The sequence below is a fragment of the Haematobia irritans genome, chromosome 4, assembly GCF_050003625.1.
Source record: "Haematobia irritans isolate KBUSLIRL chromosome 4, ASM5000362v1, whole genome shotgun sequence".
Classification (NCBI taxonomy): domain Eukaryota; kingdom Metazoa; phylum Arthropoda; class Insecta; order Diptera; family Muscidae; genus Haematobia; species Haematobia irritans.
The window spans coordinates 33905003-33924070 of record NC_134400.1 but is presented as its reverse complement, the minus strand read 5'-3'; the positions used below and the strand labels follow the sequence as shown (position 1 = coordinate 33924070).

The window sequence follows — 19068 nt, the reverse complement described above, 5'->3', positions numbered from 1 at the left end:
AATAATATTTTGACAAATTTTTCTCTAAAAATAAAATTTTGGAAATTTTTCTCTAGAAATAAAATTTTGACAAAATTTTCTATAGAAATAAAATTTTGACAAAATTTACTATGGAAATAAAATTTTGAGAAAATTTTCTATAAAAATAAAATTTTGACAAAAAATTCTATAGAAATAAAATGTCTACAAAATTTTTTATAGACAATTTTCTATAGAAATAAAATGTTGACAAAAATTTCTATAGAAATAATATTTTGACAAAATTTTCTATAGAAATAAAATTTTGACAAAATTTTCTATAGAAATAAAATTTTGACAAAATTTTTTATAGAAAAAAATTTTGACAAAATTTCTATAGAAATAAAATGTTGACAAAAATTTTAATAGAAATAAAATTTTCTATAGAAATAGAGTTTTGACATTTTCTATAGAAATAAAATTTTGACAGATTTTCTATAGAAATAAAATTTTGACAGATTTTCTATAGAAATAAAATTTCGACAACATTTTCTATAGAAATAAAATTTTGACAAAATTTTCTAAAAATAAAATTTTGAAAAAATTTTCTATAGAAATAAAATTTTGACAAAATTTCTATAGAAATAAAATTTTACCAAAATTTTCTACAGAAATAAAATTTTGACAAAATTTTCTATAGAAATAAAATTTTGACAAAATTTTCTATAGAAATAAAATTTTGACAAAATTTTCTATAGAAATAACATTTTGTCAAAAATTTCTATAGAAATAAAATTTTGGAAATTTTTCTTTAGAAATAAAATTTTGGAAATTTTTCTCTAAAAATAAAATTTTGACAAAAATTTCTATAGAAATAAAAAGTTGACAAAAATTTCAATAGAAATAAAATTTTCTATAGAAATAAAGTTTTGACATTTTCTATAGAAATAAAATTTTGACAGATTTTCTATAGAAATAAAATTTTAACAAAATTTCTATATAAATAAAATTTTACCAAAATTTTCTATAGAAATAAAATTTTGACAAAATTTTCTATGGAAATAAAATTTTGACAATAATTTCTATAGAAATAAAATTTTGACAAAATTTTCTGTAGAACTAAAATTTTGACAAAATTTTCTATAGAAATAAAATTTTGACAAAATTTTCTATGGAAATAAAATTTTGACAAATCTTTCTCTAGAAATAAAATTTTAAAAATTTTTCTCTAGAAATAAAATTTTGACAAAATTTTCTATAGAAATAAAATGTTGACAAAAATTTCTATAGAAATAATATTTTGACAAAATTTTCTATAGAAATAAAATGTTGACAAAAATTTCTATAGAAATAATATTTTGACAAAATTTTCTATAGAAATAAAAATTTTGACAAAATTTTCTATAGAAAAAAAATTTTGACAAAATTTCTATAGAAATAAAATGTTGAAAAAAATTTTAATAGAAATAAAATTTTCTATAGAAATAAAGTTTTGACATTTTCTATAGAAATAAAATTTTGACAAATTTTCTATAGAAATAAAATTTTGACAAAATATTCTATAGAAATAAAATTTTGACAATAACTTCTATAGAAATAAAATTTTGACAACATTTTTTGTAGAACTAAAATTTTGACAAAATTTTCTATAGAAATAAAATTTTGACAAAATTTTCTATGGAAATAACATTTTGACAAAATTTCTATAGAAATAAAATTTTACCAAAATTTTCTACAGAAATAAAATTTTGACAAAATTTCTATAGAAATAAAATGTTGACAAAAATTTCAATAGAAATAAAATTTTCTATAGAAATAAAATTTTGACAAAATTTTCTATAGAAATAAAATTTTGACAAAATTTCTATAGAAATAAAATTTTACCAAAATTTTCTACAGAAATAAAACTTTTACAAAATTTTCTATAGAAATAAAATTTTGACAAAATTTTCTATAGAAATAAAATTTTGTCAAAAATTTCTATAGAAATAAAATTTTGACAAAATTTTCTATAGAAAAAAAATTTTGACAAAATTTCTATAGAAATAGAGTTTTGACATTTTCTATAGAAATAAAATTTTGACAGATTTTCTATAGAAATAAAATTTTGACAAAATTTTCTATAGAAATAAAATTTTGACAAAATTTTCTATAGAAATAAAATGTTGAAAAAAATTTCTATAGAAATAATATTTTGACAAAATTTTCTATAGAAATAAAGTTTTGACATTTTCTATAGAAATAAAATTTTGACAGATTTTCTATGGAAATAAAATTTTGACAAAATTTTCTATAGAAATAAAATTTTGACAAAATTTTCTATAGAAATAAAATTTTGACAAAATTTTCTATAGAAATTAAATTTTGACAAAATTTTCTATAGAAATAAAATTTTGACAAAATTTTCAATAGAAATAAAATTTTGTCAAAATTTTCAATAGAAATAAAATTTTGGAAATTTTTCTCTAGAAATCAAATTTTTACAAAAGTTTCTATAGAAATAAAATTTTGACAAAAATTTCTATAGAAATAAAATGTTGACAAAAATTTCAATAGAAATAATATTTTCTATAGAAATAAAGTTTTGACATTTTCTATAGAAATAAAATTTTGACAAAACTTTCTATAGAAATAAAATTTTGACAAAATTTTCTATAGACATAAAACTTTGACAAAATTTTCTATAGATATAAAATTTTGACAAAATTTTCTATAGAAATAAAATTTTGACAAAATTTTCTATAGAAATAAAATTTTGACAAACTTTTCTATAGAAATAAAATTTTGACAAACTTTTCTATAGAAATAAAATTTTGACAAAATTTTCTATAGAAATAAAATTTTGATAAAAATTTCTATAGAAATAAATTTTGACAAAATTTTCAATAGAAATAAAATTTTCTATAGAAATACAATTTTTACAAAATTTTCTATAGAAATAAAATTTTGACAAAATTTTCTATAGAAATAATTTTTTGACACATTTTTATATAGAAATACATTTTTGACACAATTTTCTATAGAAATAAAATTTTGGTAATTTTTTTTTTTTTGGTTCGAGTGGGTTCTTAGCATTATAATAATAACTTACCATTAAATTTTTGCGCTTTATCACTAAGCGTTCTGGACATTTTTTGGATTTGTTCTTTGGAATGTTTCTCCAATTGCAGTCGTGATTGCATGGCCATTTTGGTTTCCATGCTGTGAGTGCAACAAGTGCCCACCGAGGGTGATTCACAATAGCGTAGACCCATTTCTGGAAAGAAAATTAAATAAACAGAAAAAATATTAAGGAATTAATTTACCAACGAATGTGAAAATCATTAGAATCAATAAAGAAAAAAAAAAACAAAAATAATTTTCCATTGCACATCACAATTGGGTATTGATAACGTCATCTTCAAATGCTAGTTAGAGATCACTGATTAAGTACTTCCTCATAGTCTAGTTTACTTGGCAGTTTGTCGTTAGAAATAAACAATGGCCACAAGATGTGAAATGAAATCACCTTAAATTTTTGGAATTGTACTGTATACTACAGTAGTAGCAGAAGCAGCAACAGCAAAAGTGGGAGAAACTAAATAAATAATGAAATCAATATACACACAATACCAAGTGTTAGATGTCTGGAACGTATGGTTGGTTGGTTAAGTGCTTAAAACCATTTTAGAAATTTCAAAGATTGCATTTTTTCCAGGAATTCAGTGGCATCATCATCATCATCGACACCAGCATTTCAACATTGATAATATCACTAAACAGCTATATTGCCACCATAGAGCGCGAACGAGTAGAGTCGGTATTGAAGTAAGTACGTACGTACACAAAATACCATAGCATAGCATACCGTGACAGAAGCAACAGCAGCAGAACTACTACTTCAGGAGAATCTTAAAGATTTCTGATGAAAAACAAATAAAGCATATCATGCTTAATCGAATCAGTTTGAAGAACAACTCAGAAAAATGGAATATTGAGAGAATTAGAAGAAAAACAAACAAACAAATTTAAGGGAAATGCACTGAAGCATACAACTGGCAATGATATTCTCTAAGGCATGGGAATAGGAAGTCTTGGTATTTTAGAGCTTGGATTCACCACACAACAAAAGAAATGAAGGCAAATTAACATTCATGAATGGCATGCTTGACAGAGAGAGAGAGAAAGAGATATTTGTTTAAAACTACACTGATGATTTAGGAAGGTAACCCTTTGCCATGGCTGGCAACTGGGTTCACAATAAAGGCCTGTACAAGATGTTTTCTAAGACATATCAAGAGACATTTCTATTGAGAGTAAATGCTGAATAGCATTGGGTTCTCTTCCCGACAAATCATCAATGAATATGTGTTTTATGAGTAGGAAAACTCATGCCAAACTCTTCCCAAAAACTAACATTTACTCGCTCAAATTACTCTTAGGTATTTGCCACGATCTACATAAAATATTTTAATCTTCACTTTAGAGGAGCTTTAAAAATCCCATGTATTAAGATTAAGTTGGTGATGTGAGTAAGCGAGAGATAGAGCAGCTTAGAAGCTAAAGAAACTAAGAGAGCATAGTTTTCTATATTCTATGCAACCACCATACATATTAATGTTGGTGATATGAGTAAGTGAGAGGTAGAGTAGCTTAGAAGCTAAAGAGAGTAAGAGAGCATAGCTTTCTATATTCAATGCCAACACCACATATATAATTATGTTGGCTATATAAGTAAGTGAGAGGTAGATGTAGGGATGATAAATGAAGCCAAAATGTGCTAAAATTACATATTTTTTTGTTTAGTTTTTCAAAAAAAATCTTATTTTGTCAAAATTTTATTTCTATTGAACATTTTGTCAAAATTTTATTTCTACAGAAAATATTGTCAAAATTTTATTTCTATAGAAAAATTTGTCAAAAAGTTATTTCTATGGAAAATTTTGTCAAAATTTTATTTCTTAGAAAATTTTGTCAAAATTTTATTTCTATAGAAAATTTTGTCAGAATTTCATTTCTATAGAAAATTTTGTCAAAATTCTATTTCTATAGAATATATTGTCAAAATTTTATTTTTATATGAAAATTTGTCAAAATTTTACTTCTATAGAAAATTTTGTCAAAATTTTATTTCTATGGAAAATATTGGACAGGAATATTTTGCAAAATCTACCAAAACATGAAGAATTCTACCAATCTGCCCAAGAGTAAAAAAATCTTTTTGGTAGAATTCTACCAACTGTGGCAACCTTGTTTCTAAGGCATATCAAGACATTTCTTTTTCTATTAAGAGTAAATAACAGGTTGGCTGATAAGTCCTCGGTCTAACAAAAAAAAAATACATTTTTTGTATAAATTCGTTTTTATTATTCAACATAGTTCCCTTCAAGAGCGATACAACGATTATAACGACCTTCCAATTTTTTGATACCATTTTGGTAGTACTCCTTCGGTTATGACTCAAAATAGGCCTCAGTTTCGGCGACCACCTCTTCATTGCAGCCACGTTCCTTTGATATCTTTAAGGCCCGTGCTCATTTCACCACGCTTGAATTTTGCATACCAATCAATTATTGTTGGTTTCCCTGGAGGAGAGTCCGGAAACTCATTATCAAGCCAAGTTTTTGCTTCCACCGTATTTTATCAAAACACAAAATTCCTTTTTTTTCCATTTTTTTCACAATAACTTTAGAGAAGCTTTAAAAACCCCATGTATTAATATTAAGTTGGTGATGTGAGTAAGTGAGAGCAAAAGAGCATAGCTTTCTATATCCAACTCCACCACCATACATATTTTCTTAATGTTTGTGATATGAGTGAGAGTTAGAGGAGCTCAGTAGCTAAAGAGAGTAAAAGATCATAGATTTCTATATTCTATGCCACCACCATATATATTTTTTTACTGTTGGTGATATGAGTAAAGGTAAAGAGAGTAAGAAAGCATTGCTTTCTATATTCAATGCCACCAAAATTTGTTTTTTTTCTTAAACTTGGTGATATCAGTAAGCGAGACGTGAAGAAACTTAGAAGCTGAAGAGGGTGAGAGAGCATAGCTAAGCTATGTAAGGAGAAAAAAAGTAAGGAAAAAAACTTCTCTTATCCTAAGTCTTTGTTGTTTTGTGTTAATTAGAAGAGATATTTGAAGGTATTTTTTTTAACACGTGTATCGACAAAATTATTTGGATATTAAAATTTCAAATTTCCAAATATGGAAAGGTCGTGAAAGGTCGGAAAGGTCGTTAAAGGTCGTTTAAAATTAAAAAACAAAAATGTCTGAAAATCGGAAAGTAGAAAGTGTCAAAAGCCTACTTTCCCATAAGCAGTATCCCAAAGACTTTATATGGCCCTTGTTTTATAATAAAATTAAAAACAAAATCATAATAAAATTATAAAAATGTCTTTAAGAAACTTTTGCTGATTTTTCCTCCATATAAAACTAAGGGCCTTGCACTTCAACATCAATCAATCGTTTACCTTTGAAAAGGAAATGTTCCTATCCCAAGTAAAATCAATGAAATTCTTATGAACATGGCCATAAGCAGTTATCCATTCAGTCTCCCGAGCAATACCAAACCACGTTGTTTTTGCTTTTGTTAAAGGAAATTGCCAATAATCATTGAGAAATGTTCATTGTCAATTTATTTTACCAAAGGTATACTAAATATGTACACTTCCGCTTATGGGATTTAATCGCATGGTGAATAGTATCAAAGGAAATGAACTGCAAATTTTATCATTGGAAATGGGGAAATAGAAAATGCAAGATGCAAGACGGGGTTGTTGAGAGAATTTCTTGTTATTGAATTAACAGTTAATTGTAAATAAAAATTTTCATAAGAAAGAATTATAATTTCAAGATATTGGAACAGAAATAAAATTTTCACAAAATTTTCTACAGAAATAAAATTTTGACAAAATTTTCTATAGAAATAAAATTATGACAAAATTTTCTATAGACATCAAATTTTGACAAAATTTTCTATAGAAATAAAATTGTGACAAAATATTCTATAGAAATAAAATTTTCACAAAATATTCTATAGAAATAAAATTTTCACAAAATGTTCTATAGAAATAAAATGTTGAGAAAATATTCTATATAAATAAAATTTTGACAAATTTTCTATAGAAATCAAATTTTGACAAAATTTTCTATAGAAATACAATTTTGACAAAATTTTCTATAGAAATAAAATTTTGACAAAATTTTCTATAGAAATAAAATTTTGACAAAATTTTCTATAGAGATAAAATGATCAAGAACTAAAGAGGCTTATATAGGCATTTAGTCTGCCTTTGTTATCTAACATAGACTCCATATGGATTAACATACAAGTTAGAAGATAATGTTTTAGTCTTTAGTAGAACTTTCTATAGAAATAAAATTTTTAGAACATTTTCTATAGAAATAAAATTTTATCAAAATTTTCTATAGAAATAAAAATTTGACAAAATTTTCTATAGAAATAAAATTTTGACAAAATATTCTATAGAAATAAAATTTTAACAAAATTTTCTATAGAAATAAAATTTTGACAAAATTTTCTATAGAAATAAACTTTTGACAAAATTTTCCATAGAAATACAATTTTGACAAAATTTTCTATAGAAATAAAATGTTGAGAAAATATACTATAGAAATAAAATGTTGAGAAAATATTCTATAGAAATAAAATTTTGACAAAATATTCTATAGAAATAAAATTTTGACAAAATTTTCTATAGAAATAAAATTTTCTATAGAAATAAAATTGTGAAAAAATATTCTATAGAAATAAAATTTTCACAAAATTTTCTATAGAAATAAAATTTTGACAAAATATTCTATAGAAATAAAATTTTAACAAAATTTTCTATAGAAATAAAATTTTGACAAAATGTTCTATAGAAATAAAATGTTGAGAAAATATTCTATATAAATAAAATTTTGACGAAATATTCTATATAAATAAAATTTTGACAAATTTTCTATAGAAATAAAATTTTGACGAAATATTCTATAGAAATAAAATTTTGACAAATTTTCTATAGAAATAAAATTTTGACAAAATTTTCTATACAAATAAAATTTTGACAAAATTTTCTATAGAAATAAAATTTTGACAAAATTTTCTATAGAAATAAAATTTTAACAAAATTTTTGTGTAGAAATAAAATTTTGACAAAATATTCTATATAAATAAAATGTTGAGAAAATATTCTATCGAAATAAAATTTTGACAAAATTTTCTATAGAAATAAAATTGTGACAAAATATTTTATAGAAATAAAATTTTGACAAAATATTCTATAGAAATAAAATTTTGACAAAATATTCTATAGAAATAAAATGTTGAGAAAATATTCTATAGAAATAAAATTTTGACAAAATATTCTATAGAAATAAAATTTTGACAAATTTTCTATAGAAATAAAATTTTGACAAAATTTTCTATACAAATAAAATTTTGACAAAATTTTCTATACAAATAAAATTTTGACAAAATTTTCTATAGAAATAAAATTTTGACAAAATTTTCTATAGAAATAAAATTTTAACAAAATTTTTGTGTAGAAATAAAATTTTGACAAAATTTTTGTGTAGAAATAAAATTTTGACAAAATATACTATAGAAATAAAATTTTGACAAAATATTCTATAGAAATAAAATTTTGACAAAATTTTCTATATAAATAAAATTTTGACAAAATATTCTATAGAAATAAAATTTTGACAAAATATTCTATAGAAATAAAATTTTAACAAAATTTTCTATAGAAATAAAATTTTGACAAAATATTCTATAGAAATAAAATTTTAACAAAATTTTCTATAGAAATAAAATTTTGACAAAATGTTCTATAGAAATAAAATGTTGAGAAAATATTCTATATAAATAAAATTTTGACGAAATATTCTATATAAATAAAATTTTGACAAATTTTCTATAGAAATAAAATTTTGACGAAATATTCTATAGAAATAAAATTTTGACAAATTTTCTATAGAAATAAAATTTTGACAAAATTTTCTATACAAATAAAATTTTGACAAAATTTTCTATAGAAATAAAATTTTGACAAAATTTTCTATAGAAATAAAATTTTAACAAAATTTTTGTGTAGAAATAAAATTTTGACAAAATATTCTATATAAATAAAATGTTGAGAAAATATTCTATCGAAATAAAATTTTGACAAAATTTTCTATAGAAATAAAATTGTGACAAAATATTTTATAGAAATAAAATTTTGACAAAATATTCTATAGAAATAAAATTTTGACAAAATATTCTATAGAAATAAAATGTTGAGAAAATATTCTATAGAAATAAAATTTTGACAAAATATTCTATAGAAATAAAATTTTGACAAATTTTCTATAGAAATAAAATTTTGACAAAATTTTCTATACAAATAAAATTTTGACAAAATTTTCTATACAAATAAAATTTTGACAAAATTTTCTATAGAAATAAAATTTTGACAAAATTTTCTATAGAAATAAAATTTTGACAAAATTTTCTATAGAAATAAAATTTTAACAAAATTTTTGTGTAGAAATAAAATTTTGACAAAATTTTTGTGTAGAAATAAAATTTTGACAAAATATTCTATAGAAATAAAATTTTGACAAAATATTCTATAGAAATAAAATTTTGACAAAATTTTCTATATAAATAAAATTTTGACAAAATATTCTATAGAAATAAAATTTTGACAAAATATTCTATAGAAATAAAATTTTAACAAAATTTTTGTGTAGAAATAAAATTTTGACAAAATTTTTGTGTAGAAATAAAATGTTGACAAAATTTTCTATTGAAATTTGGCCTTCTAATTACCATTTGTATATTAGTTGATTTTTTATAGACTCCTCTATATAAAATGATCAAGAACTAAAGAGGCTTATATAGGTATTTAGTCTGACTTTTTATCTAACAAATACTCCATATGGATAAACATACAATTTAGAAGATAATGTTAAGAAGGTTACCACAACCCAAGTATTTCGATTGGGGATGATAGTCTTTAGCAGAACTTTGTACGCAATCCATGATGGAGGATGGACTGCAGCAAAATTTCTTTATAAAACAAAAAATGCTAAAATTATGAGAATAACTTTGACAAAACAAAAATACTAACTACAGAATGTTTAATTTAAAAAATCGTTAAAATAAATTACCTAAATCCTCCTATTTTAACGTCCTCTTGAATAAAAGATGTAAATTTGTATGTAGCTGTCATAATGTATTCCCACAGTGATGTTTTAAAAAGAAAGAGAGAGAAAGTGAGATATTTTCTATGCAAACCCATTTAAAAATATATGTGTGATGTTTTCTATGTAATTACTCCGCTCACTCTCTTACATATGCACACACACACAAAGTTCATTACAAACTCATATATGAATGTTTACAAACTTGCCACAAGAGCTTTAATATGGTACTTTTCAAAGTTCTTTAATGCCGTCATTGGCTTGGGGGAGAGGGAGAAAAATGAAAAGTCCTATAATTTCGACAACTTGTCTATCATCAACAGTGGGGGGTGGGTCTAGATGTTACCACCATGGTTAGTTTGTTTTTATGAGCGACATTGCAAATATACCACTGTTGGTAATTATTACAAGTGTGGTGTGCTCAAGAAGTAAATAAAATGCACAGTGAGAAACCGGGAAGAGAATTGGAAAATGTTCCCTATGTTAATGAGAAAGTTCTTTCCCCATTTGTTTTTCTAGTGTTGCTCAACCACCAACATATAATTACAAATGTTGAAGGATATGTTATTTATGGCATAAAAACGCCTAATGGACACAATTAACTAACATAATGTGGACTTTTGCTTAGTTGCCACTAAATAAAGAAAAAAAGTGTCCAAGTTCAAATGAACCTATCTTAAATGTTTTGCTTTGTGGCAAAATAAATGAATCATGGTAATAAAAATAATAATCAGGACAATGACAATGAAACAATATAAACAGGGCTAAAATGACACTTGTGCTGCCCTTTCTATTCTATTGTGACTGGAAAAGATGTCGGCCGTAAATGTTATGGGCTTTTTCATCTCTGTAACCACAAAAAAAAAAAACAATAAAAATAGCTAAATTAATTTGATTTCAAATAAGACATTATTTTTTGACTGTTGCATGGCCATATTGAGTGGTGGTAATAAAAATTAACGAAATGGTTTTACAATAAGCTTTTGAATAAAATCAAATGAAACATTCGAATTCGAAATCAATAGAGAGCCCGTCGGTGTTTTATTGGAATTTTTATTGGATCGTAAAATGGTCCCAATGTTAATTTCTATATACATTAGGGTGGGAAAAATAAGAAATAAAAGTTAATCTAGTAGCTTTGATTTCAATTACTATTATGGGACCTTAAATTTGTATTAAGAACACATTCCATTAAAATAAAAATATTTACTGAGCATTCTTTTCGTTAAAATTTAAATTTATTTAAATTAATATATAAATAAATAAACAAAAAAATAAATTGTTTTTTGGATTCGTTATTATTTAAATTAATTTAATTTAGTAATATTAAATTAAATTTTTAAATTAAAAAGTTTAGTTAAGTTAATTATTTTTGTTTAAAATTAAATTAAATTAAATTAAATTGAATTAAATTAAATTAAATTAAATTAAATTAAATTAAATTAAATTAAATTAAATTAAATTAAATTAAATTAAATTAAATTAAATTAAATTAAATTAAATTAAATTAAATTAAATTAAATTAAATTAAATTAAATTAAATTAAATTAAATTAAATTAAATTAAATTAAATTAAATTAAATTAAATTAAATTAAATTAAATTAAATTAAATTAAATTAAATTAAATTAAATTAAATTAAATTAAATTAAATTAAATTAAATTAAATTAAATTAAATTAAATTAAATTAAATTAAATTAAATTAAATTAAATTAAATTAAATTAAATTAAATTAAATTAAATTAAATTAAATTAAATTAAATTAAATTAAATTAAATTAAATTAAATTAAATTAAATTAAATTAAATTAAATTAAATTAAATTAAATTAAATTAAATTAAATTAAATTAAATTAAATTAAATTAAATTAAATTAAATTAAATTAAATTAAATTAAATTAAATTAAATTAAATTAAATTAAATTAAATTAAATTAAATTAAATTAAATTAAATTAAATTAAATTAAATTAAATTAAATTAAATTAAATTAACTTAAATTAAATTAAATTAAATTAAATTGAATTGAATTAAACTAAATTAAACTAAATTAAACTAAATTAAATTAAATTAAATTAAATTAAATTAAATTAAATTAAATTAAATTAAATTAAATTAAATTAAATTAAATTAAATTAAATTAAATTAAATTAAATTAAATTAAATTAAATTAAATTAAATTAAATTAAATTAAATTAAATTAAATTAAATTAAATTAAATTAAATTAAATTAAATTAAATTAAATTAAATTAAATTAAATTAAATTAAATTAAATTAAATTAAATTAAATTAAATTAAATTAAATTAAATTAAATTAAATTAAATTAAATTAAATTAAATTAAATTAAATTAAATTAAATTAAATTAAATTAAATTAAATTAAATTAAATTAAATTAAATTAAATTAAATTAAATTAAATTAGATTAAATTAAATTAAATTAAATTAAATTAAATTAGATTAAATTAAATTAAATTAAATTAAATTAAATTAAATTAAATTAAATTAAATTAAATTAAATTAAATTAAATTAAATTAAATTAAATTAAATTAAAGGCTCTGACAGGAAAGGCATGGGTCTTTGTATACGATGCGGCAAAAAAGGCCATCAGCTGAAGCAATGTCTGTTCCGAAGAAGGCAAAACGCCTGTTGATCACATTCCATGCTCTAGAAGCTGCAAATCGATACAAAAGGCAATATGAAGATTCTACAATTAAATATGCATAGATGTAGGATGGAGGATGCTCTTTTGCCACAAATAGTTCTTGAACAATATACTAAGTGGTCTGTGGTTCGAAGACATTACAGGCACTTCCGCGATATGTGTACATGACAGAACGGGAGTGATACAAAAAAAAAAACGGATATGGAAAAGGTTTCGTATGCATTGAAATAACAGGTTGGCTGACAGAACGGGAGTGATACAAACAAAAGCGGATATGGAAAAGGTTTCGTATGCATTGAAATAACAGGTTGGCTGATAAGTCCCCGGTCTGACACATAGATGGCGTCGCTAGTATTAAATGCATATTATTTTTATATAGTACCACCTTCAAATGATTTGTGTCAAATTTTGACGTCTGTAAGTCAATTAGTTTGTTAGATAGAGCGTCTTTTGTGAAGCAACTTTTGTTATTGTGAAAAAATGGAAAAAAGGAATTTCGTGTTTTGATAAAATACTGTTTTCTAAAGGGAAAAAATACGGTGGAAGCAAAAACGTGGCTTGATAATGAGTTACCGGACTCTGCCCCAGGGAAATCAACAATAATTGATTGGTATGCAAAATTCAAGCGTGGTGAAATGAGCACGGAGGACGGTGAACGCAGTGGACGCCCGAAAGAGGTGGTTACCGACGAAAACATCAAAAAAAATCCACAAAATGATTTTGAATGACCATAAAATGAAGTTGATCGAGATAGCAGAGGTCTTTTTAAAGATATCAAAGGAACGTGTTGGTCATATCATTCATCAATATTTGGATATGAAGAAGCTCTGTGCAAAATGGGTGCCGCGCGAGCTCACATTTGACCAAAGACAACAACTTGTTGATGATTCTGAGCGGTGTTTGCAGCTGTAATACACCTGAGTTTTTCCGTCGATATGTGACAATGGATGAAACATGGCTCCATCAGTACACTCCTGAGTCCAATCGACAGTCGGCTGAGTGGACAGCGACCGGTGAACCGTCTCCGAAGCGTGGAAAGACTCAAAAGTCCGCTGGCAAAGTAATGGCCTCTGTTTTTTGGGATGCGCATGGAATAATTTTTATCGATTATCTTGAGAAGGGAAAAACCATCAACCGTGACTATTATATGGCGTTATTGGAGCGTTTGAAGGTCGAAATCGCTGCAAAACGGTCCCATATGAAGAAAAAAAGTGTTGTTCCACCAAGACAACGACCGTGCCACAAGTCATTGAGAACTATGGCAAAAATTTATGAATTGGGCTTCGAATTGCTTCCCCACCCACCGTATTCTCCAGATCTGGCCCCCAGCGACTTTTTCTTGTTCTCAGACCTCAAAAGGATGCTCGCAGGAAAAAAAAATTTGGCTGCAATGAAGAGGTGATCGCCGAAACTGAGGCCTATTTTGAGGCAAAACCGAAGGAGTACTACCAAAATGGTATCAATAAATTGGAAGGTCGTTATAATCGTTGTATCGTTCTTGAAGGAACTATGTTGAATAATAAAAACGAATTTTGACAAAAAAAAAAAATGTGGTTTTCTTTGTTGGACCGGGGACTTATCAGCCAACCTGTTAAAAAGCATAATCATAGTGAGCTGCTATCCTACACCAAGTGACAGCATGGACGACTCAAAGTCAAAACTTGAAAGAATTGAGGACGAGATCAGAGGATCGCAGCAGATTTGAATGCTCGCGCCTGTGATTGAGCATGGGTTACACTGACACACGAGGGAGGCGAATAATGGAGATGGTTGCGAGGACAGGGCTAACCATATGAAACAGCCCAACTTATAGACGACCCGGTTGCAAAGAGACCATACCAGACGTAACGTTGGTATCGGAATGATACACCAACAGAATTCTGAACTGGAAGTTATTAGAAATATACACAGCGAGCGATCACCAATATATAAGTTTTTCCAGACGAACCGTCTTAGGAACATCAGCAAGGAGGACAATCACGAGTACATGAAGATGGAACGTGAATAAAATAGACGAGACGGCTCTAATAACCGTGATTGACCGACGACTCTGCTCGGAAATACGAGACGATGCGCGCCAAATTGTGAGACAAACAATGGACGCCATAATCGCAGGATGCACCAAGGCCATGGCGAAAGAAGGGAATAGGCACAGCAAGAAAGTAGCGGTCCACTGGTGGAACGATGTGATCGCAGAACTGCGAAGACGAATATATACAAGAGTGCGACGCAGAGGCTGGGCTGAACAATAACGAGACGTGTAGGAAGTCAAAATGGCGCTCAGAAATGCCATAAAAGATAGCAAAAGGAATCAATGGAAGGAACTCCGAAACGACATTAATCGAGACTCTTGGGGTCTGGGTTATAAAATCGTAATAAAGAAGTTGGATGCAAGGAACCCTGTAAAAGATATGGATGGCGAGATCATGGACAACATAGTCAAAAATTTTTTCCCGACACACAGTGTTAGAGTCGATGACCATACAGAGAGAAAATGCTACAACCTTCACTCCATTCACGGAGGAAGAGCTTAAGCTAGCTGCTTTCAAGCTAAAGAATAACAAGATTCCTGGACCCGATGGGATACCGGCAGAAATACTAAAGAAGATAGCAGAACATCGGCCCAAAGTTCTTCTTCGCATGTACAATTCGTGCATGTCAGATGGAAAGAGCAAAAATTAGTACATATACGTAAATGAAAGAGAGACCCACGCGAACCATCATCATACGGGCCCCTATGTATGCTTAACACAGTTGGTAAACTGCTGGAAAGGCTTATCAAGCCAAGACTAGAACAAGCGATCCAGATAAGTGGAGGACTCTTTCAGACAACACGGGTTCCGCTCAGGAAAATCCACGATGGTAGCACTTAGAGATGTAATCGACGTGGATCTAGCTACCTAGAGGGGCAGTCATCATAGCAGACCTAAAAGACAGGATATTGATATATAACACCGACGACGGAACTAGAAGGGTTGAAATCTCATCAGACGCTGCACAGGAGTCAATCCTGGGCCCCGATCTATGGAATATTAGCTACGACGAGACCGTAAGGATTGAGATGCCAATGGACACTTTTTTGATCGGATAAGCTGACGATATCGCAGTGGTGATACGAGCGCGAAACCTCTCAGAGGCGCAGAGAAAACTTACACAGGTGATGATACGGGCAAGATCCTGTTTGACTAGAACTTGCAACACACATGACAGAGCTGTGGCTAATTACGGGGCGACATGTACCAACGCTGATCGTCATCCAGGTAGACGATGTCGTTAATCAAACGAGGGGCGCTATAAAATACCTGGGAATACAACTGGATACAAAGCTGAAGTTCTCAACGCAAATAGAATATGTTGCTAGGTTAGGTTAGGTGGCAGCCCGATGTATCAGGCTCACTTAGACTTTTCAGTCCACCACATTGGTGAACTTCTCTCTTATCACTGAGTGCTGCCCGATTCCATGTTAAGCTCAATGACAAGGGACCTCCTTTTTATAGCCGAGTCCGAACGGCGTTCCTCATTGCAGTGAAACCACTTAGAGAAGCTTTGAAACCCTCAGAAATGTCACCAGCATTACTGAGGTGGGATAATCCACCGCTGAAAAACTTTTTGGTGTTCGGTCGAAGCAGGAAACGAACCCACGACCTTGTGTATGCAAGGCGGGCATGTTAACCATTGCACCACGGTGGCTCGCGTGGTGCAATGGTTAGCTGCTAAGAAAGCAACACAGATAACGCAACAACTCAGCAGACTAATGCCGAACTTAGGCGGCCCGCTGCCAAAAAAGCGAAAGTTCCTGATGGAAACCTGCACTAGTGTTCCACTTTACGGAAGCGAGATATGGGTAAGCGCGCTGAGACATGCAAATAAGACGCGAAAGCTCCGTGCAGTACAGCGTACGGCCGCTTCTCGTGTAATATGCGCGTATCGCGGATCATCTGCGGTGGTACTGATCATAGCCGGCATGGCAACAATAGATCTTCAAGCTGAAAAAAGGAAGAGGGTTTTTGTTCTAAAGATGGCGAATAGACTTAAAACCACACACGTTAGAGAATGTAAAACGAGAGACAATGCAACAATGGCAAGATCGATGGAACTGCCATATATACGGCAGGTGGACAGTAAAACTTATCCCCGATATAGAGAACGGGGACGTAAACTATTATATAATCGAGCTATCTGGACACGGATACTTTCGCATGTATTGGCATAAAATGGGCAAATATGATAGTCCTTATTGCCTCTACGAAGAAGGGAATGTAATCGATGATACGCATCACACGTTTTTCAGGTGCATACGATGTGGCACCGAAAGATCGGAATTAGAGGATAAAGTCGGCGTAATAGAAGATCGGAACCTGATGGAAAAAATGGCGGCCGACGAACGGTATAATAGAGATGCTATCTGGACACTGATACCTTCGAATGTATTTGCATAAGATGGGCAAATGTGACAGTCCTTTTTGCCTCTACGAAGAAGGGAATGTAATCAATGATACGCATCACACGTTTTTCAGGTGCATACGATGTGGCACCGAAAGATCGGAATTAGAGGATAAAGTCGGCGTAATAGAAGAGCGGAACCTGATAGAAAAAATGGCGGCACTCGAACGGTATAATAGAGATGCTATCTGGACACTGATACCTTCGAATGTATTTGCATAAGATGGGCAAATGTGATAGTCCTTTTTGCCTCTACGAAGTAGGGAATGTAATCGATGATACGCATCACACGTTTTTCAGGTGCATACGATGTGGCACCGAAAGATCGGAATTAGAGGGTAAAGTCGGCGTAATAGAAGAGCGGAACCTGATAGAAAAAATGACGGCACACGAACGGTATAATAGAGATGCTATCTGGACACGGATACTTTCGAATGTATTTGCATAGGATGGGCAAATGTGATAGTCCTTATTGCCTCTACGAAGAAGGGAATATAATCGATGATACGCATCACACGTTTTTCCGGTGCATACAATGTGGCACCGAAAGATCGGAATTAGAGGGTAAGGTCGGCGTAATAGAAGAGCGGAACCTGATGGAAAAAATGGCGGCACACGAACGGTATAATAGAGATGCTATCTGGACACGGATACTTTCGAATGTATTTGCATAAGATGGGCAAATGTGATAGATCTTATTGCCTCTACGAAGTAGGGAATGTAATCGATGATACGCATCACACGTTTTTCAGGTGCATACGATGTGGCACCGAAAGATCGGAATTAGAGGATAAAGTCGGCGTAATAGAAGATCGGAACCTGATGGAAAAAATGGCGGCCGACGAACGGCATTGGAACATAATCGCGAAGAATTGCGAAGTCATAGTGAGGAAGAAGAATTTCAACCTTGACAACACAAGCAGTAGCTCTTATGGAGTGAGACAGAGTTACCACGTAAAGAGACGAAAGGATCAAGTACCTACGAGGGGGTCCACCTCGAAGTAATGTGGAAACGGAGCAAAACTCTAGGAGGGATCGAGTTCGGCATATGATGGGATACGTTCTTGTCAGATGCGTAAAGGTCACCCTCCCCCCAAAAAAGTAAATTAAATTAAAGCAAACTTAAGTTAAATTAAATGTGATTAAATTCATTTAACCACCTAAAAGTAGGCAAAGAAAATTTTCCGTGCTAGGTAAACTGAGTTACTCACCCGAAATGTCTGATCACTTTATATGTTTTTCTTAAAGTTAATGGAAGTTACATTTGAAATTTTAGGGGTTGATAAATATGAAATGTGTAATAGATTCACGGGTAAGATTTATAAATAACAACATATGAGATTTATAAATAAAACAAGGAATAAATGGGAAAAAATAATAATAAACATTAGCACACAAGAAAAATCGATTTATAGATTAGTAGGTGAAAAACATAAACATATTTCATATTCTTTCAAGCGTGGGCAATATTGCGTGAATGCATGGAGATGTAGTAGACATACGCACACACACGCGCTTCCAATAACAGTAATGTCCTTTTTACCAACCACCCTTCCTCCCCACCACCCCTATAGGCAAAAGGAAACAGCGGTAGCAGGACGACAAAAAAGCTGCCATAACTAAAAAAATTCATTAGGCTAGATGAACAAAAAAAAAAACACAATATGATGCATGCTCTTACAATGTCCTTGATATTGTGGCCCAGGAGTATAGAAGGATATCTTGTAAGTTGGCAACGATATAACGATATCCAAGGATATGAGGCGAAAAACAAATGTCTCAAATAAAACCGGATTCAAGTTCAAATAACTACCCTTGTTTGTTGTC

At 28.1% G+C, this 19068-nt stretch overlaps 1 protein-coding gene across 3 annotated transcripts in view; it reads right to left on the bottom strand.

Annotated features, from left to right (window-relative positions):
* The window catches only part of dlp (glypican dally-like), a 237361-nt gene that overhangs the window by 28704 nt on the left and 189589 nt on the right, over nt 1–19068 (bottom strand). For all 3 annotated transcript variants that reach the window (XM_075303802.1, XM_075303803.1, XM_075303804.1), the window contains exon 3: nt 3050–3214. In XM_075303802.1, coding sequence (XP_075159917.1) covers nt 3050–3214 — 165 coding nt within the window. The remainder of the gene's footprint in view (nt 1–3049; nt 3215–19068) is intronic.